Raw genomic sequence first — 21,012 nt, 5'->3', positions numbered from 1 at the left:
GTCTCTGTTTCTTAAAAATTAGAGATTTTCATGTAATCAAGACTCAGGGAAATTTTTGGAATTTAAATTACTGTACTTTTAAATTTAAACAATTCTATCTTTTCCTGAAAACATTTTTTTTTTCTTGTTAAATCTGTGTATATTCTCGCGAGTTTTTATCAAATAAATTAGGGTGACAGAGTAGAAGACAATGCTCACCACAATAAAGTATTTTAACTATTTTGTATATAATAAGCTTGCCTATACTATATCCTATATAGATGTTGTGGTACCAATCGTAAAAAGTATAAATATAGTCTCGTCGGAATACCTGTTTTCTATAATAACCTTTAATAATATATAATATAGTTAGCTTACATTCCAATTTATTTCAAGGATGCATTAAAAACTTCTCTGGAATTTTGAATAAAAATATCTGAAAAATTCTGCAAAAATCTTTTTACAAGACTACAGTAAATACTCTGATCATATGAAGTTAGCACACCATAAATCCATGTGTATATGAAGGAATATCGTCACCGTTGGCTGCGGTCAAAGTCTCGTTGCAGACGCTTTAATTGAAGCGTTTTTGGTGATTAATTGGAAGAAAGAATTGTACAATTAATTAATCAAAAACCGCTTTAAAGCATTTGTAACGTCACGTTGACCGTACTCGATGTCTGTTGACCGTAACAGACCGTCACGTGTCTCAAAAGCAGCTTACGAAATGGCCGGCGCTGCGCATTAGCATTCTTAGCGTGTCAAAATTGCAGAGAGGATCGATTCTTCATCCTACTCCTTGCAAACTCATTAGTTTACACAGCAACACACCGTACGCTTCGCCAGACAAGGGGTCAGAGAAGATCAATGAGTGGATCAAGTCTGGCACGTTGATCGAGCATCGTCGTTCCGCGAGTACGAGTATCTAAAAGCTTACGCTACGAGACGACGCTGAAAAAGCGCCCGAAGGGACTAAGATTAAAAGAGCTCGAGTAAATAACGTAAAAAACGTCCCCTCCCCTCCACCTTAACTCGTGGATATGCGCGCAAAGTAGGTAAAGAAGAGACCCGGCGGTTTACTTTCGGCAGTTAAGAGAGGATACAGATGGCCCAGAGTTACATCAGTCCGGGTTGTAATGCGGTGCATTAATTCGAGTGGGATGCAGGCGCGAGTCGGGCGCGAGTCGGGCGCGAATGCGGGCGACGTTCGCGGTGCACATTTCCAGTTGACGAATTGATGTACCCGCGAATACATACCTCCCGCACGTAAACTTCTCATACGCCAATAATTGCACAGGTACGGGTAGAAGATGGGCTAGAGAGGACCCGATGCTCGCAGAGAGAAGGAGAGAGATTAAGGTATAGTTAGATGTGGTGAGGATGGACCCGTGCGAAGAGGGCCGCGCGATAGAGACAAGGCTCGCCGAGGCCGCGGATTCGATCGCGTATCGCGCGCCACGCAGCATTAGGATGCAGTGATCGGGAGAGGGTGGTGGTGGTGTGGTGCGAGGTCAGGCGAGAGGAGGTCCGCGGGAGTGGACGACGACGATGCATCACGCTGGCGGTGGCGGTGGCGGTGGCAGTGGCGGTAGCGGTGGCGGCGGTGGAGGTGGCGGAGGTGGCGGTGTCGGCGGCGGCGGCGGCGGCGGCGGCGCCGGTTACGGAGGCGGGCCGCAGGAGCGCGTTCACCAAGCTCCAAGACCGGTCCAGCCTGATCAAAAGTGTCCCTACGAGACCTACCAGGCGCAAATCCCGGACTGCTGCGCGGCTGCGGTAGCGGCGCAAGACCCGTACCCACGGCCGCCCAGTGGCTACGACGCCAGGTGCTACGACGAGTGCCATCGCAGGACGCCGTATCAAGAAGAGTCCTATCCTCAGGTATGAATTTTATTAGTTCGACATTACCGCATTAACCCCCTACGAACCTGAACTGAAAATTTGTAACATATTTATTCAATCTATCAAGTCCATTTAATTTATATTAATTAATCCGGGAGCGGTCACATGATTTTTCTACATAAATGATCATCCAGGATATTTTTACACCCCAATTAAAATTACTATCATTAATAACATATTGTATGTTATTGATTATTTTCCAATTTATATTAGCATTTGGGAATATTAATGATACGAATTTAATCACAATTTTCTGAAAAAAACAAGTAGAAACAAATATTAAATAAAATAAAAGCACGTTAAGTAGCTTACATTGTAATAATATTTTTTTAAAACAAAGGTTTTAAATTAATATAATGCTTCTTTATTGCGAATTCAATGGAATTGCATATTTAAAGATTCGAAAAGAATAATTATTAAATCAGATAAAAAAATATGTTAAACGATACAAAACAATATTTTATAACAATTTCCATTTTTTTTCCGCTGGAGTATAAAAAACACTCCAGCTGTTGAATTCGCAAGTCGATGCCAAGATCTGTAACGCAGTTCCTGACGTTGAGTCTGTAAAATCCATTTGATTTATGCTAACTAAATTCGTATAAAAAGAATTAATACTAAATACATTTTAATAAGAATAATCCAAATTTTTCTTTATTTTCCGTGTAAAATAAAGAAGATTGAATTGTTTGACATTTTTGATAAAGAGATTTATAATTGAGTAAGTCTAATGAATCCACCGTCAGTTCCGCAAAGTTAACCATATTCAGTGTGTCGCGCAAAGTTCATAATCCCTCGTGATTTTATACGAACTTACCGATATTATTTTCTCATTCTTTGCGTGTACGACAAGTTCGAAGTATAAAAATATTTTATTTAAAAAGTACGAAACAAGTTATGTATAACGGAAAAATATGCCTTCTCAAATATTGCAAAGAAATTCAGTCGTTAAATAAGAATGCATTAGACACGGTTGATCCGATTGCGTACGAAAACGTACTGAAATTACTAGTTTCCGATTGCTTAAAAAATTCGATCAGTATTGCCTTTTCGTTCGGAATTACATTATAGTTATTATTACTACTGGATACGTATTACGGAATTATTCGAAATGAATTCCAATCGGAATTATTCAATTATTCCCTAGATTTCTATTGTGTTTCCTAGAGAAAACGAAATAATTCTGATCGGAATCCATTCCTACTTGTTCATGATAAGTGCTTTATTCTCATGTATCCGTCAAATTACATGTGAACAAATGAAAAGTTTTAATAGAATAACCAGATAAAATTTAACTTTGAAAGTAGTTTTGAAATATATTTACGCAGCACACACACAAACATAATAATAAGTTCCCATTCATACTTTTTGTCTGTACCTTCATGAATAAATGGCATGCTTTTCGTAAAAATATTTAACGAGTAATACATAAATTTGCTTTTCTGTCGTCATAAGCTAAAATTAATATTGATAATTAAGATAAGCTATAATTTATCTTAATGAGATTAATATCGTGGTTATTCGCATTGAACTTCGGTGGTACAAAGTGCCACTGCACAAATCGATGTCGATTAAATTTGATATTCCCTCTAGGTATAGGTATTACACGATAATTATCCAATAGATTCGAACAAGTTCACCGTTTTATAATGTAACCGTTCGAGTCTGGTATTTATGATTATCGAATGGCGAAAATTGAATTTGCTGCTTCCAGGGAAATAGGAGCTTAGTTAACGTGGAAAGGGCAGACTTTAAGATCGCCATGATTCAGCGAACTGAAACGATCGCTATCCGATAATACGAATCGCGAGAAGTTTTCATGCATAATAATGTGCCTCGCCTTCTCTGATATTAAAGATGTAAGAAAAATTATTTATGAGATGCAATCTATAATTCATATCGTCGCAATAAACAAGACAAAAAGAATTGTCATCGCTCTTTTTCAAGAAAATATAAACTCACCTTACCAAAAATGATTAATATAATATAGTACTTTTTAAAAAATCGACACAAAAAAGAAATAAAATAAGATACCGAGCGTTTTCAAATGCCGTTCAATAAAAATGCACTAAGCTCAAAAGAATACGCCTCTAAATCTTCCACCCACCATTTCCGAATGTACTCCGTATATTTTGTCGCACAACGCAGAAGACAAACAACTACAATTAGAACTTTGCGGGCGGTACGTAAAGCAGAAAAAGAAATGCATCCTCGAAATACTCTGAAATCGAAGTTTAATGCAACGTCGTCGATAAAAGCGTCGCATCGCTAATCGCGACGAGGTTATTTTTTTCCACCCGTCAACTCAACGGCGTTTATTAATACGATGCTCGTAGGAAAAGAGGCTCGGTATTTATCTCCGGATAGTCTCGTCAGCGAGAGAGATTCCTAATAGCCGTACGTCACGAGTTTCGTCTCTTCGCTTGCGCAAATTCAGCTAGAGCCCCGCTTTAACTTCTCCGCGGGAATCTTCGAAGAGCTATTACGGGTTTTCGGTATCCGAAAATTGATTCGGCTCGGCGCGCTTCAGCCCTCCAAGTTTCACCATACGAGCATTAGTAGCGGACTATCGATTCGACGGAGGTCGTTTCCGTCGCGAGATCACGTCCCGTAGAATCGCGAAAATGACGGTAAATTGAGAATAAAGTCGAACGTTATTGGATTGAATTAATTATCGCGCGAAATAAAACACGAACAGTATCAATATTTTGCTTTCTGCATTGAATACTTTTAAAAACGATGATTGTAATTGTGCGTGAAAATAGCTAAAGGATAAGATCGACGTGATATCGAAGCTTTGTCCTCGTTTAAATTCGATTGTTCAGCAGGTCTTCACCTTTCTTGTGTACATATCATGAGCATTAATATCAACATTTATGAACGAGAAATATCTACTACGTTATAGAAAATGTCGATACTTGCGGTATTTAAAACCAAAAAATAAAAGTATCAATATCCTATTAAATTTCGACATCTCTAGCCGCGAGCCACACGTCGCCTGCGGACCCAATTCCACAAATGCATAACGCACTGCGATCACGTGCCGATCATCTATCCACCTCTCGATATTTTCTACGGAATGATATCGCCGCAGGTGTCTTCTCAAATCACGTGCACTTTCTCTATTTAATTACACCGCTGTATTATTTTTCTCCTAAGAAGAATTTATTAATACTACAATTAGATTATATAGAGAATTTTTGAAACTTTAACCCTATATAATATCGTTCCAAAACTTGTCTAACTAATATATACAAACCCATTTTAGAGAGCAAAATCCGAGAAATAAGATTAACTTAAAATGAAGGTTGTGAAAAATATTCGTTATAAACAATTTTTCATAATGTAATTGAAGAAAATGTCTGGTTACACTGGATCCGCGAGCATAACTACGATTAGAGTTAAAAGAAAGAAAAAACAATTTAGGTAATTACAAATATTAATTTTTCAAAATAAAAGATTTTTCCTAAAACAATGTTATATATTTTCTCATTTATCATATGACAGCTTTTCGCAGTTCATTCTTTTTTTATCTGAATAAGAAATATTTCATAACTTTATTTAAATAAGGATACGCGCAACTTGTTATACATTATTGTTATATTGAGTGCGTATCATTTTGCGAGACCGATCGAATTTACAAAGCTTGGGAAGGATACGGCAAATCTTTAAAAATCAGCAAACTATCGATCGAACGCGTCGTTCAAAAGACATTATCCCGCGATCGTAAAATCGCAGAGCAAGGTGGCAACTATACTCCTACAGTCTCTATCGTTCAAAATCGCATGGCGCTGACGATGGAACATTTCTGGGCGAATTTCAGGATCCTGCACCGTGTACATAGTTTCGGCCTCGAAGATCATACATACGTTCCGGTTATTTTTAGCGATATCGATACTTTACTGTTACGGGAAGCCATATCGGTGGTGGGTGTAAAGATAGCGACGATAGAAAGCCACTCGATTTGCACTGACGGTCGTCGTCGTGCATGCAGCCGCCGCCGTCCATATCGAACGACGATGCGACAACATACCGCGGAATATGGTAGCTCACAAGCCATCGAATACTGCTACGTGCAATAGTGGTAACTGCGAGTGTACCGAAAGAATGAACAAGAAATAAACATGACATGAATAAAATTCCCGTTTTTTTTTTTATAATTTTTTGCCTTAAACCGCGATACACGTATATATATTTTTTTATATTAGAAAAATTTAATATCTTCAGCGAAACTGTTTAGTCCAGGGTATTTTTTAACAACCAAATATTTTGTTTTATATAACAAAAAAATTTAATTGCCTCTGCGAAATATATTTTTCTGCTTTGTAAATAACAAAAACATTTTTTTTTTACAAAAATATTTTATACCAACTAAACAGTTTTGTTCGGTATATTTTAATCAAGTATTTTATTTTGTTACAGCAAAATTTTGGTTTATGAAACAAAACATTTTTCCTATTATACAAGTGTTTGTTTCAAGAATATTTTTTAGAATGACACAGCGTAAAGATATAAAATAATACCAATTGCAGATATATGTAGTTTATTAATACATTGATTTTGGGTCATAGATTTGCAAAAGATTTTCAACAATTAATTTATGTTTAAACAATACACGAAAATACAGAATGTCCCACAATCACTGTGTAATATTTTAATAGTATTATAATTATCAGATTATATCAGTTGCAGACAGAGTTTTCAAATTTTAATACGCAAATATCCGGACACAAAGAGAAAAAAGGGATTGATAAAATAAAATACAATATGTGCAGTAATTAGTATGTATAACTGTATATATAATATTGCAATATCACTTGCTAAATTCGATAAAAGATTACAGATTATATCATATAAAACCGAATTCAGATTAAGCAAATGTAAATGAAATATTGCAGATCTCAATCTGTGTGAGCGTGCAAATCACTGACCAACTATGGTCGCTTATAATTCGAAAATTATTACTTTAACATTTTTATAGGCGTTCAGCGATTGTGAATTGTCGCATTACTCTTGTATGCAAAGTGTTCCTCATATTGCCACGGTTTTTGATATATTTCCATTGAATTGACAACAAAATGTTTCTGGCAAAAGTTTGCTAATTTTTAATAAAAAATTAATTACGTAAAAAGAATTTAATTTTTTAATAAAAATTCGAAATCATGTTTTTTTTTTTAAGTGAAACTATATTTTCCTTATTATATTGTAATATATAAAAAGACGAATTTATCTATATAGCATGATGCATCATTTTGATTATTTGATCTCAAGATAATTTAATTAAAAATTAAAGATAATTTAATTTAATTAAAATTTACAGCACTTTACGTATTGACAATAGATTCGTGGATTATGTTCTAAGTATTAATTAAATTATCTTGAGATCGAATAGATAAAATGATACATAATATCAATTCATATTTTATAAATTCATCTTTATTGTGTGCTACAAAAATATGATGGGGAGACAAAATTTCGTTAAAAAAAACCATAATTTGATTTCGATTTAAAAAAAAATGAATAAATTTGAAAAATTCTTTATTAAAAACCAATAAATTTTAAAAACACTTTGTTGTCAATCCATTGAAAGTATTTAAAAAATTATGGCAATCGAGAAATACCCGGTATATTTCCTATAATGAATTTTCGCACAAAATGCTTTTCTTGTTATAAATCGTTACTTATTGCAAATCGATGCAATTCGTAACACACAAGTCCTTCTCCTTGTTGCGTAAATAAAGAAACTGTCGTGGGTATAAACCGAAGTGAGTAATTCCGCATGTTATGGAAAAGATTTAATCCGCAGATGCGAGTGGCACGTTATACATTCCCTTACGCAATTGCAATTCCCACGCCAATGCATTCCGCCTTTGTGTGCTGCATTAAGACGATTCTTTTCAAATTCTAAGTGCTCGCCGTACGTCTCGAATATTAAATTTCTTCATATTCCAAGAGATTCTTGGCATGTCTGGTTGGCGAACGATATCTCGTTTGCGAAGACGGATTAATCAACCGAATTGCTTTCGACCAATACATACATATACAGTAGGAACATAAGAATACTTCAATTAAATAATCTATTTTGTTTTATACTACTCTACCATATATTAGAGTTAGAAATATTAATTTTATAAATACATTTATAAAGATACAAGTTAGTTTATAATTTATTTTTTAAGAAGCAATTAATATTCCTTCGATTTCTGCTCAATATCACAATTACATTTCATTCTTTATTTTTATTAATTTTTATCACTTACATAATAATTGATAACAGTTAATTTAACTCGATTTACATGACTTTTTCCCGGCAATGTTTCAACAAAAACAGTATTATTTTCAGATCATTTTCGGTCAGTATTTTGTATACAAAAAAGCCAATTAAAGTTGCTATTCAATGCATAGAAGGTACATGCCATTCGTTTTAACTGATACATACATACAACAATATCCCAACCAACAAGCATAGAATCATATTTGACACATTCTCATTGTTTATCGTTTAACAAATCATATTTGTACGATTTTGAATATGACACAAAAGGAAAGTTTGCGAGTTACGGTAAAAAAATAACACGCGTATAAAAAATAAAATTACTTGTTTATTAAAAATAGTTTTGCCAAATTTACGTATCTAAAATTAATATTCAAATTTAAAACCTAATAAAATTACGTGAATTTAGTTAAGCTTTCTGTAAAATTATTACACACACACATATATATATATATATATATATATATATATCTTGAATTATAAAATATCGGAAATGCAAACCTAAAATTGATTTACTGTGAATATTAACATTCAATCGTGAATAATTAAAAAACTAATACATTTCCGGAAGTAAAGTTTGCTATGAGATAGGAATCGTAATATTATATCAGTTGCACTAATTGTGAGTTGCCAATCGCTAACTTTGGCGATCGAGGCGAAGGACTAAATGATTTAAGTCATAAAAAGAATTCTATTTTCGAAATGGATTTTGGTGCTTAATAATATTCATATGCAAATTTGCAGATACATTTTTTAGTTCTATGACTTGCGCCCCGATTCAGTTTAGTTAGACTTAAAATGCGATCATAAATTAAAACTGGAAATAACATAATAAATTATATTGATTGTTAATTTTAATAGCAATGTTAATAAACATCCTTAAAAGAATATTGCAAAAAACTTATTGCGAAAAATATATCCTCAGCCGGAGTTTGAATCTAGAACTCTCCGCTACTAAGTGATTTGTTGCAAGATCATTTTCCTTTTCCTTTCAGGATGTATCCTCGACATTCCACCGGTCCCAGTCTAGACTGGGCTATGAGGAACGTCCTCAGTCCCGGGTGGGATACGCCTCGGATTCCAGGTGTGCCAGCGGGCTCGGATACGACGACACCGGTGGGGGTTACCTGGATCAGAGTGACCCGAGAATGTATTGCACCGGCGGCTATTGCATGGGAGATACGATGATGGCGACGAGCAGAGGCGTATGCGGCGAAGAGGTCGAACTCGACATGCGGAGGCACATTCAGGCATGCGCCTGCACATGCAACCACATGGGCTATGGAAATTACATGGACTATCAGGTGAGGCAGAAATATACGCTCGAGGATAGCTTAATCAGTCGTTAATTCTACGGAAACAAATGGGATTACTCCGCGCACTCGTCGAAGAATTATGCGAAAATGCTAACTACTCGTACCATAGATCATCCCATATGATACAATTTATCCGAGGGACATTCTCTTGGGATATAGAATATCTTCTGAATATCTTTAAACATCCCTGGAAAATCTGTGTTATATAAGATAAACATCACACAAACAGCTAACTGCAGAAGCACTCTAAAAATATAGGTATGGATTTAATTTTAAACACACGATGTATATAATTCTCACCATGTTAATATCACCAACATGATGTGGATTTAAAAGCCGTAATGTTAAAGTCACATTATATTGTTTATATCAATACCAACTTGGTTGTTGTATAAACACTGCATGTTAAATCCACATCCATGGTTTTTGGAGTGTAGCTATTATATAATAAAAATTTAGTTATTCCTGGTTGATTGGTTTCCAACCGTAATGATGTCATCGCGGGAGGAGAGGACATTTCGAGCAATGACAATCAAAATGAAAACCCTAGGCTTTCTTATCCAGCGTAATATCGCGCGTGTTATGCGAGGCATGTATACACGTTTGTAGTCGCGATGCGATATTACGTCCTGCCGTGGATGTCTCGCGAAAGAGATCTCGCCCGCAAATGTTTCGTAATGAGAGAGAGAGAGAGAGAGAGAGAGAGAAAGCTAGTCTTCATAAATATAAAGGAAAATGGTACATCCAAACGCAAAGTATAATGATGAGATCCTGGATTTTCCTGTCGTGAATGATACAATATCATAACCGCGACCAGCTTCTGAGACTGAATATTTTCTCTGTTTCATCTCAAATTCCAAAATTGCATATCTTCAAGAACTTTAAAGCTGAAGACAGATATATCATGCTAAAAAATTTTTCTCTTTCTTTACGTGCTTCGAAATATGCAATTTCAAAGTCTGAAATAACACTTTGTACAGATATCTTTTATCATATAAAGAAGCACATGCATATATAATTGTCTCATATTTTCCTCTGTCAAATATACATTCCGCATTATAATAGTAATCAGCTATGTAATTTGTTGACGCATCCAAGACTAACAGAAAGTTGGCGACGCAAATTAATTTTTTAAATTAATTCGCAGTAACAATGAATGTGTCCCCCTTGTAATTTCAAAAGCGTACTATTTTGTTATTATATTATTTAATAGTACAATTTAGTATAATTTATGAATACTGTATAGATGTTACATTAATAAAGACATTTTTATTTTTACGTCCTATATAAAACAATATATTACCTCATATATTATTCACTTCCTCAATTTTATTATTACAATAATATGCAATTTGTGTTGAATACAAATTAATTTTTTAATTTTACCTTAATTCTTGTAATAACGGATGTTCGTAATTCCTTGTAGTTTCAAAAACGTGTTATTTTTTTTTATACATTACGATGTAACTTGTGATAAATCATCGGATATAAATGCTATTGCTAAAAACATTTTTATTTTTCCTATCCTTTAATACGATATGAGACTTACAATATATTTTTTTTATTCCAATTCTTTAATCTTATCATTACAATAATATAGATCTAAAATCGCGCGAATAAATCATTTTCTGCAAATTTTAACTTGTATTTTAAAAACAATTATTATAAAGAGTATAAAATTAGATTGATCTATCGCGAAAATGGCAAATCAGAAAATTCTTTCGATTTCCTCGAAATGCATTCTCGGCAGCTACTCTCATGAAATTTATTCACCGGTCGAATTTTGCTCGAAGCAATCGCCTTAGGACTCAGTTGCTTTCGCACCACCCGCTCCAACTGATTTCATCACGATAAATATATAATGCAGACACACTACCTCATCAAATTATTACAATTTGCACAAACTATCTACCCATCCATCACTATAGGAACTCTCGTTCTCCGTGCAGCTCTGCGTCCGGACTTGCTATCAGAGGTAATTCATCGTAGTCTGAAAAATTCACAAGCAGCTTCCTGCCTTGAGACCTCGTCCCGCTGTCTGCTTCTCCCGGTGGCGTTTCATCTTTTACGTGCGACCGAACTGTCCGTGAAATCCTCCCGTGGAGAGCCAAAGAATAACGCAAATACTACGAAAAAGAGGGACAGAGGGGGAAGGGGGCGAAGAGAGAAAAAGATGATGGTAAGACTGTCGGAAAGAAAACGCAACGTTCGTAGTTTCAACCTGACCCGAGTTTTCTGGTGGAGAGAAGCCGACCGCATTGCGCTTAAGCCTTTACGATTATGCGATAATATACGAGCCTCTACGAGGCGTCCATAAAGAATTCTTTCTCCGCAGACGAACGTGCACTACATATGTTTCCGTGAGCGAGAAGTTTCTGTATCTTCCCCCGAGTTGTTCTCCCTGAGGATGCTAACATATGTCGGTGACAAATCTTTCGAAATCCGAGGCATCGCGAATTCGGTCGCAGCGGTGACTCCATCTAATATTTCCATCTAATATTAGTTAAAAGCATTTCGAATTGGATAGAATTTCGTGATCACTAAGTGTCGCGTGGTAAGCGAAAGAAAATCGATTACTTGGATTTACATGATTACTTTCCACCACGATCAATCATCATTCTTTGTCATACAAGATACATCCGCGATAAGAAACAAAATTTTCATTTAATTCCTATTTTATTTTACTGAAAGGACACTTAATAATACTTTTTTTTATTTTAAAGCATAATTTCAGCTAAAATAATTATAATATATTTAAGTTGCATTATTATTCTACATATGGATTAAGACAATTGTTTTATGTTTAACAATCTATCTATTTGTCTATTTATCAACATTACGGAAATAAATCCGAAAAATATTCAAAACTTAACTTAATAAATCATTTTTCTTTATTTTAAAACATAACTTCAATTAAAATTAATTACAGCCTTATCTATATAAATATAAAGGATTCTCAAATTTACATAAAATGTTTTAACAAAAAATAAAAACGATTTAATTAAAAAATAATATTTATTTTTATAACAAATTTTGTTAATTTTCCTTTAGTTTTTATTATCACCATTTCTAAAAAAGTGCAATAAATTCAGAATGCTTTATGACTAAGGTTATGTAATGCAGTCACACACAAATGTATAACTGCGTTGCTATTCTGTATACAGATTTTAAGAAAGATGGCCTATGTGTTTAATAATTTATCTACTTAAAAAAATATTAAACAAAATGTTAAAAAATATTAAATATTTAATATTTAAAAAAATTAAATAATTTATTAAAAAACATTAATAAATCACTTCTCTACTTTAAAGCGTAACTTTCACTGAAATAATTACAGTCCTAGCGATAAATATAAAGAACTTCCACAATCTGACATAAAACGTCTATACCTAACAAAAAATAAATTAAAAAACAGCTTGACTGAAAAATAATAAAATTGTTGTAAAAATAATATTTATTTTTACAACAATTTTATTAGTTTCTCTATGGCTTGCATTGTCGCCTCTTCCAAAAAAATGCAATAAATTGAGGGTGATTTATATTTATGGCTAAGGTTGTATAATATACTCGCACATCTTAATACATTGCATTGCTATTCCGCACATGAATTTTTAAGAAAGTTATCGTATATTTAAACAATCTATATATTTGTCTATTTATCATCATTACGAAAACATCGTGTTTCCAAAAAAATCACGGATTCGCTTGAAAAAATACGCGCGGATACGCGAACTTTCACGGCGCAGCCTCATTCGACCAGAACGTTCCGCGCGGAAAAAGAAACAGAAGAAAAGAAAAAGCGCGCGTGAAAGAGAGAGAGAGAGAGAGAGAGAGAGAGAGAAACAAAAAAAAATTCATTTAAAAATGGGTACTGCCTAACGGGGCCTCGCGTCGAACTTTAGAGTCCGCGCGTCCTGGTTCGGACGAGCTGCGATCCTGGCCGTTTGCCAGGGAATCGTGAAGGGACCGGAAGCAACGGGGATGAATAAAAAAGCCGTACGCGGGGCTTATCTATCATCGCGATACCTGTCGAGGTACGACGGTGTGCGGGCGTGCGTGCGCGCGCACACGCGTGGGTGGAAGCGACTATGGTTGAGCGCGGCAAAGCTACGCGCGGGGGCTCTTCGAAAATCATTTCAGAGCGGACAGGTGGGGAGAATCCATTCTCAACGCGAGAAGGCACGCAGCAGCAACGCCGACGAGTCGTTACCACTGCAGTGCGGCGAGTAAACTTCGTCGAGTGCATAGACTGCACACACTACGCCCCCATAGCTTCCGTACAGAAGCGACGTGCGTGGCAGAAACATAGTTACTGTATAGCAAGGATAGCGAAATATAACAGTTTGATAAACCCATGTTCTTCCCCCGCCCCCCTCCCTCTTCCCCCTCCTCCGCCACCTCTCTTATCCCCATTCTGCTGCATAGAAGAGCCGGAAAATACTGCAATTTCGTTTCAAAAATAGCAATTGCGTACTCTCACGAACTAGTAGTTCCATATTTAACTTATTATTAAGTTACAATACTAATAATTTAATTGTTTCTCGCGAAATCAAATTTGCGTTAACTTGTTGATTTACATTTATAAGTTCTTTACAGAATTTTAAGATGCTAACAGCATTTCTATCGAACAAACGATCAATTTAAGTTGTAAGATTATTATTTCAGTTCGTTTGTATTAAAAAATAATCGCAGCAGTTTACATAACTGAAAGATATATTTGAAATTTACATAGAAATATTACTAAGCAATACCTAGCCTCAACTTTTGCGGTTCCTTACTCATTTAATTCGTTTATATTTGTTGACGTAATCGAAATGTTGTGATAAATATTGTATAAAAATAAATATTTACAAATATAAAATAATAAACTGAAAAATTAACCGAAAAGTCGGCTTCATAAAAAAGATAATTACAGTTATAATTATGTTACGCGAAAAGAACTAAATTTCCAATCAAAAGAATAAAGTTTGATATTAGAATTTCGCGGGTACATTAAATGTTCGATTAAAACTGGTTGAAATGCAGGTAGAGTTACTGGAAAAGTTTCATAATGTATCGATAACCACCGCTTAACAGAATTTCTCGTTCTGTTTCGTCGCGAATGTGGTAACACGTTAGATATATGGCCGAGTAGTGGATCTCGACGTTCCGAGTGTGTTTGGGAATTAGGTAAAGGGATTCCGTGGATTATATTCAGGAACTTCGAACTCCTGGAGGATTTCGGATGGACCAAGGATCCTCGAGTTTCTCGAGACCACAAGTCAGGATAATAACGTCAAGGAAGAGCCAGTCTCCGTCGAGACGGATTCGTGATAGTCGCATGAAAAAATTACAAGAGGAATCGGGGACGAGCTCGTCTCTCGACGCGGAGCGCACCTCGGATTTTACAATATGTATCGTGACCGCATGTGCCGATATAATTACATGCAACGTAATTATGTGGCAGCCCATTGTGACGACTTGGGAATGCATCAATTATTCCCAACCACCGAACAAATATCGTCTAACCGCTCGATATTAACTATCATCGCTTTGGAACATAGCATTGATCACGAATAAGTTATTAAATCGCTGCGTCGTTATCAATTAATTATCAATTACCGATGGAGTCACCAAGTGATTATACATTATAAGGCATTACTTTCCATAGTATTCGAATGACTCATTTTATTTCATCAACTATAATTGAAAATAAGATGATAAATGTTCCAAGAGTTCAAATATCGTAATGTATCCTTGTCAAAGCAAGATGCTTATAAATTTATATACATTTTGGCTGAACTTATCTATGTTTCCATTACCGAAATAATTAGTTTCTCAAGAAGTTAGGAATGTCGGAGATTCCAATGTAGGACATACCAAAACTCCGGATAATAAATGCAAATTGCGAGTCTTCGAAGTACTCAGGCAAGGACACGCCGTCGTAAGTATGGTACTTTCATTAGCATACGACAGAATCAGTCTGTTCCGCTCTCTATAGAAAGTCCAGCAATAAATTAGCAATAGAATATAATTATATTGATTTAGCGCCGTAACGAGGGCAGGAAAATGCAATATTTCTCGTAATGAGAAACTCAACGAAATCATTTTCGAAGTTAACTCGATAATGACGAAAATATTATCCAGAAATAGGACAAATGCAATGCAATCATACTGATTCGTATCTATTCGTTTAAGTTATGTCACGCAAATTTTACGATAGGGAATTCTAATTTCCGTCGATGTGATTCTAACATATATAATCGTGCGTCAGCATCGTTGCCATCACATATTTATAGAAAATATTTATATTTATCTGCATTTATCGTATATGACGGCATAAGATTTATTGTTGCTAGCCATTTTTCCTTTTAAAACAAAACCGTTCATTTCAAATAAGAAGTTGCTTTCAACTCTAGAATGCTATCGATACATTTTACATACAAATAAGCGAGGTTATTGAACGCTAAGTTCTGCCTTCAATGGTCTATCAGGAGGCCCAATCTGTCATGCTAAAAGCTAGGTGAAGGTAAACCTTTAGAAAGAGAGAGAGAGAGAGAGAGAGAGAGAGAGAGCCTATTTTTAAAATCTTAAAGCTTTTTCTTGAGTCAGATTTGTTATAATTCATTATTTTCGATTGTATTCCTTGCCTCAAAATATAATACTGTTTCAACGTCATTACAGTGCTTTCCCATTCTATTATACAAAGGTTAAAAATTCAATCCGTTATATCAGTTTGAACTTTCTGGTGATCAGTGTTATAACAGACACATAATAAATGATTCCAATTTTTAAGTACTTTTGTGTTATTATGTATATATTTTTTTATTAAGAGTTGTGAGGAGACCTATATGTGTTAATATATATATTTTATAGTGTTGGACTACATAGTTCGTATCATTTCAATATTTAATTCAATAGTGTGATTATTCTTCCTTTTCTTTTAAATTAATAATTAAATTATTTGTGTTTATATATATATTTATATATATTATATATATATATATATATATATACATATATATATAAAGATCTATAATATAAATCTTTTATTACTAAAAGTGCAAAATGTATAAAAATTTTGTGTTGCATTAATTAAAAATGGCCTATTTTCTTAAAATTTATATATCGATAACACCCAATATCGATAGTGTTCTACGGTTAAGTAAGTTAACATCGAATCTTTTGCATAGGAAGAAAAAAAATAGAATGATAATCTTAGGATACCTTATACCGCTTACTAAAGTATTGCATAACGGGTATAATGTCACTACCGTTCACCGCTCCGTGTCTCCTCAGAAGAAAAGTTGTGGTGCTGTTCCTGCGTTGTTAACTCTTCGGGTCAACTTCGATCAAACACACGGAAGTATGGAAAAATCCAATATCCGTTGCGACGTTCGAACGTGATAATCAGAAAATGTTACCTCAATGAACGTACGCTCTAAATTTAGAAAAGAACACGACATTACACGCCTCTTCGTCGATGAAAAGCGACCTACGGTATTAGATCGTGCCTTAATTAGAAAAGAAAAAGGGTGCAAACCTTTATAAATGCACAGAAATATTCTCATGTATTCTCTTTCAGAGTAGAAAAGCCTTCTGTTATTATTCCACGAGATATTCAATTAGCGGAAATACGCAACGTTGTATGGGCCAACGCAATTGCGGTTAGAGAGCTTTAAAATACCTCAGTTATAACGCTTCGTAGGCGAGCAGTGTAAAATGTAAAAAGAGATGTATCTTTTCGAATAAAATGGAAACAGAAAAATAAAGGAAATCATATACACACATATATATATATATATAGTATGTCGTTTAGAAAATCTAAATTTATATAAATTATATAATTACTTGGCTATAAGTATAGCATCCCCACAAATTGAACGTTCATTATCTAACCGAAAATAAATTAAAAAACAATTCTATTAAAAAATATTTAAATAAATTAATAATATAATATAAGGCTATGAACACCACTCAAGTTATTATGTCAGTAAATATATTTATATCAACAATCTAAAATTTGTTATTCTTTGTTAAATTTTAAATAATATTTAATTTTATAACAATTTTTAACAATTTGTTAGTTCTCCTTTGATTTTCATAACGTCTTTTCCAAGAAAATGCAAAAAATTGGGAGTGCTTTATACTTATGGCCAAGGCTATATATAAATATATAAATTTATATAAAATTATCGCACACTATTTTTTTTCTTAATTTTTAATTGAAATTTTCGAAGCTTGACTCGCCTATGAAAATATTTGAATTTAAAAGACTATCCTTTGCAACTCTCTTTGTAATTTTTGATATCAAAGATTTCTGCAGTAAAAGTTCAAGATAACTTTCTACTAAAGTAAAACTCAAGGTATTGGATAAAGATTTTTGCTATTAATCTACACCTCTAAAGTTTAATTTATCCAAGCTAATAATTCTCCCAAGAGCTTAATATTCTTGGTAACTCTAATATTCGCTCCATCGCGTTAAGCATCATAGGCGCCAATAGTTATCGAACGTTATATAACTTGAAAGTCAGGCTTTTACGATCCTTCCCAAACGTAAAAGAAATTATTCCGATCTCGTTCAGGTCACTGAACATTCGATGCGCCCGATATCAGACCGTTCCGGCATACTTTTGCCGAAAAAACAACAACTGCGATAGGAAAACGAATATGCTACCCTCTCGCGTACGGAAATTAGAAAACACCAGTGTGCCACGGCGAAATCTATTTCTCGTTCTTCTCTCTTCTTTCCCTCAGAGCACTACCGGCAACCCTTTTTCTTTCTACGCGAGTACCTCCAAGACGACCGAGAGTTGCGCGCCTTTTGTTCGCACCCCCGGAAACGCTCTCAGGCCGGCCCTTTCTTTTCCAACGCTACCCTTGTCGTTTTTCACCCTCCGGCTACTACCAGCGAGCTAAATATTTAGCTCGAAGGTGAAAACCTGAAGACGCTGGAGGACGAGAGAGTCGAGAAGAGAAGAGAAGTGTCGCCGGTTGACAGCGGAGGAGAAATTCTCGATTGAGAAAGATCGACGAGTAGGGGACGTTGAAAGCGGGGCGGAAAGGATGGAAGTTCAGCGGCAGGCATTGTGGCGGCTAATCGAATTTTTCAAAACCGACGCTGTTACCACCGGCCTAATTGAACGCGGCAGCGCCATTTTTACCATTGGGTAACCGTGCACCTGGCTTGGGTATCTTCTTCCATTTCTCTCTTTCTGCCTCTCGATGAAGCGTCTCCCTACCGCGCTTCGATCACCTTTTAATTGGATTACGGGCGCGCGTACAAACCGGAAAATACGGTCGCGCCGGGACGAAAACCGCTCTCTCGCGTGTGCAAGTGGCGAATTTAAGGGACTCCAATAACAGTAATTTGCAAATTCGTTATGGCAGAGCGACTCGGCAATAACGTTCTGTTATCGCACCAGCGAGCCGCACGCGCGCGAGCTTTTAGCGCCCGTTGCGATGTGGCCGAATAAAAGTGTAGAGGAAATTAAATTCTACTATGAACAATGTGTAGAAGGAAGTCCTCGAATATTAAATCTGAATATTCGGCTCAACATTTCTCTTAAAAGTTACACGTGTGTGAAAAAGCCAACAATGCGTCTGAAATATCGCGGCGTATCGTCGTGAAACCAGTACAATCGCAAAGGGTTAAAACGTCAGGAAAGCGAACAGTTTTTTTTTTTTTCTGAACAAAACAATAGATGGAAAGAGCCGAGTGAGTATGAATAATAGGGAACATTAATGGAAAAATAAAGCACACAAAAGGAAGAATCGTACAATTTATGATATACTTGACTATAAGAAATTCTCTCATCGCGAGAATAGAAATATTCTTATCACTTGTCACGGAAAATCAAGCTATGTAACGGCTGTATTTTGTAGAAAAATTGTTATCTAATATAAGATCAAATTATATTAACACAAAGGAGAGAAATGGAGAGATATTTGAATATTAGAATACTCCTGCCTTGCGAAATATCAGTTGAAACACTTCATGTCAGCAAGTAACATTGTTGGTTTAGAGTAAATATGAAAAGTTTCCGCATTATTTTACAATGTTATTTAATTCTAAAGTGAGACATACACTAAAAAAATGTTCTAATTAGACAAAAAACCCAACTCAGAATTTTGATGAAACCAAACAGAATTTTTGGTTATCATAACGAAATTACATGTTTAATTTAAAGTAACAATAATTGTTAACTTTGGAGAGTTAATTAAAGCCATTAAGGATAATCCATTGATAAACAAATTAAAAATTCTATTTTCCTCGTACGAGTCAGAAATGAGAGTATGTAATTATCTCATAACCAGAAATTTTATTTATTCTCAACAAAATATCATTTTTGTTGAGCTCTTTTGTTGGTATAATTAAAATATCTTTTAATAAAAGCGACAATACATTATGCAAATCGTGAATGTATATAATATATTTTACTCTTGTTTTTATAACAATAAAACATGCCTAGATTGTTATTTCATTTATTTTTTTGTTATTTTAGTATACAGTTTTAGCACTCAGAAAAAGACACAATACCGGTTACTCATCTAAATATCTTCCCTGTCACCGAAATTTACAGTGCGAATTTTCTCTCGTTGTTTCATCCCAGAATTTCTAAAGACTTACTCAAAGTTTGAAAGACATACGCAATTTCGGCACGACAATAAAAATACATCGCCGTAGAGAATCATCAATCGCGAAGTTCGTAAAATTTCGAAGCTTCTAAAATTTTTAATTCTCTTTTTTTTACACGAATTGTGTTTCCCTGCAGATTATCCCATTAATCGAAATCCTCGCAGGACCGATGTGGCCTGCTGTAGGTTTTCTCCTCTGTTGCACCTGTTGCCGGCGAAATCGCCTCGACTGATCGACGAAGAAAGAAAAAGATGTTTATTTAATGGCCTCAACTCGTATCCAAATCAATCCTTCCATTTATGAAGACTATAATAGATGAATTGAGAATCCCGTTTTAAATAATAAACCATATAGATATCCGATAAAACACATTTTAACTTCTGACTCATACGAGAAAAATACCTTGAAAAAAACATTTATAAAATTATGACGAAATCTTGCATAAAATTTGTGATCTGTAATTATATGAGTGTATTTATAAAAATAGATGAACTGAAAAATATTCTAAATTTTAATAAATCATTTGCTTGAATATCAACTGCATTTTTTATGAACTACAATATAAAGGTACACTTATTTGATACAAAACCATTAATGTGATTTAACAATCTTTTTTTATTGAGTACATAAATATTGATTTACTGTAAGTAAATATGTAGTTGAGATTGTGTAGACATATTCATTTTAAAATATTAATAATTTAGTTTGTGCAATTTAATTCAAAATAGTAGTATTTCAAATTAAATATATATTGCACAAACAATATTATCAATATTTTATTTCAGCAAAATGATGATATATATATATATAATTTCTTTTCAAATTTAATTTTGCAAATACCAGTGATTCATCATCATTTTGCTGAAATAAAATATTGATAATATTGTTTGTGCAATATATATTTAATTTGAAATACTACTATTTTG

General features: G+C 34.5%; 1 protein-coding gene across 1 annotated transcript in view; it reads left to right on the top strand.

Annotated features, from left to right (window-relative positions):
• The first annotated feature begins 1,527 nt into the window (after window positions 1-1,527).
• LOC108751640 (dipeptidase 1-like) overlaps window positions 1,528-21,012 on the top strand; it is a 129,033-nt gene continuing 109,548 nt past the window's right edge. The window contains exons 1-2 of the mRNA XM_018491924.1: window positions 1,528-1,857; window positions 9,148-9,456. Of these exons, the coding sequence (XP_018347426.1) occupies window positions 1,528-1,857; window positions 9,148-9,456 (639 nt within the window). The remainder of the gene's footprint in view (window positions 1,858-9,147; window positions 9,457-21,012) is intronic.

Source organism: Trachymyrmex septentrionalis, unplaced genomic scaffold (genome assembly GCF_001594115.1).
Source record: "Trachymyrmex septentrionalis isolate Tsep2-gDNA-1 unplaced genomic scaffold, Tsep1.0 scaffold51, whole genome shotgun sequence".
NCBI classification, from domain to species: domain Eukaryota; kingdom Metazoa; phylum Arthropoda; class Insecta; order Hymenoptera; family Formicidae; genus Trachymyrmex; species Trachymyrmex septentrionalis.
This window is presented reverse-complemented; position numbering and strand designations above follow the sequence as displayed.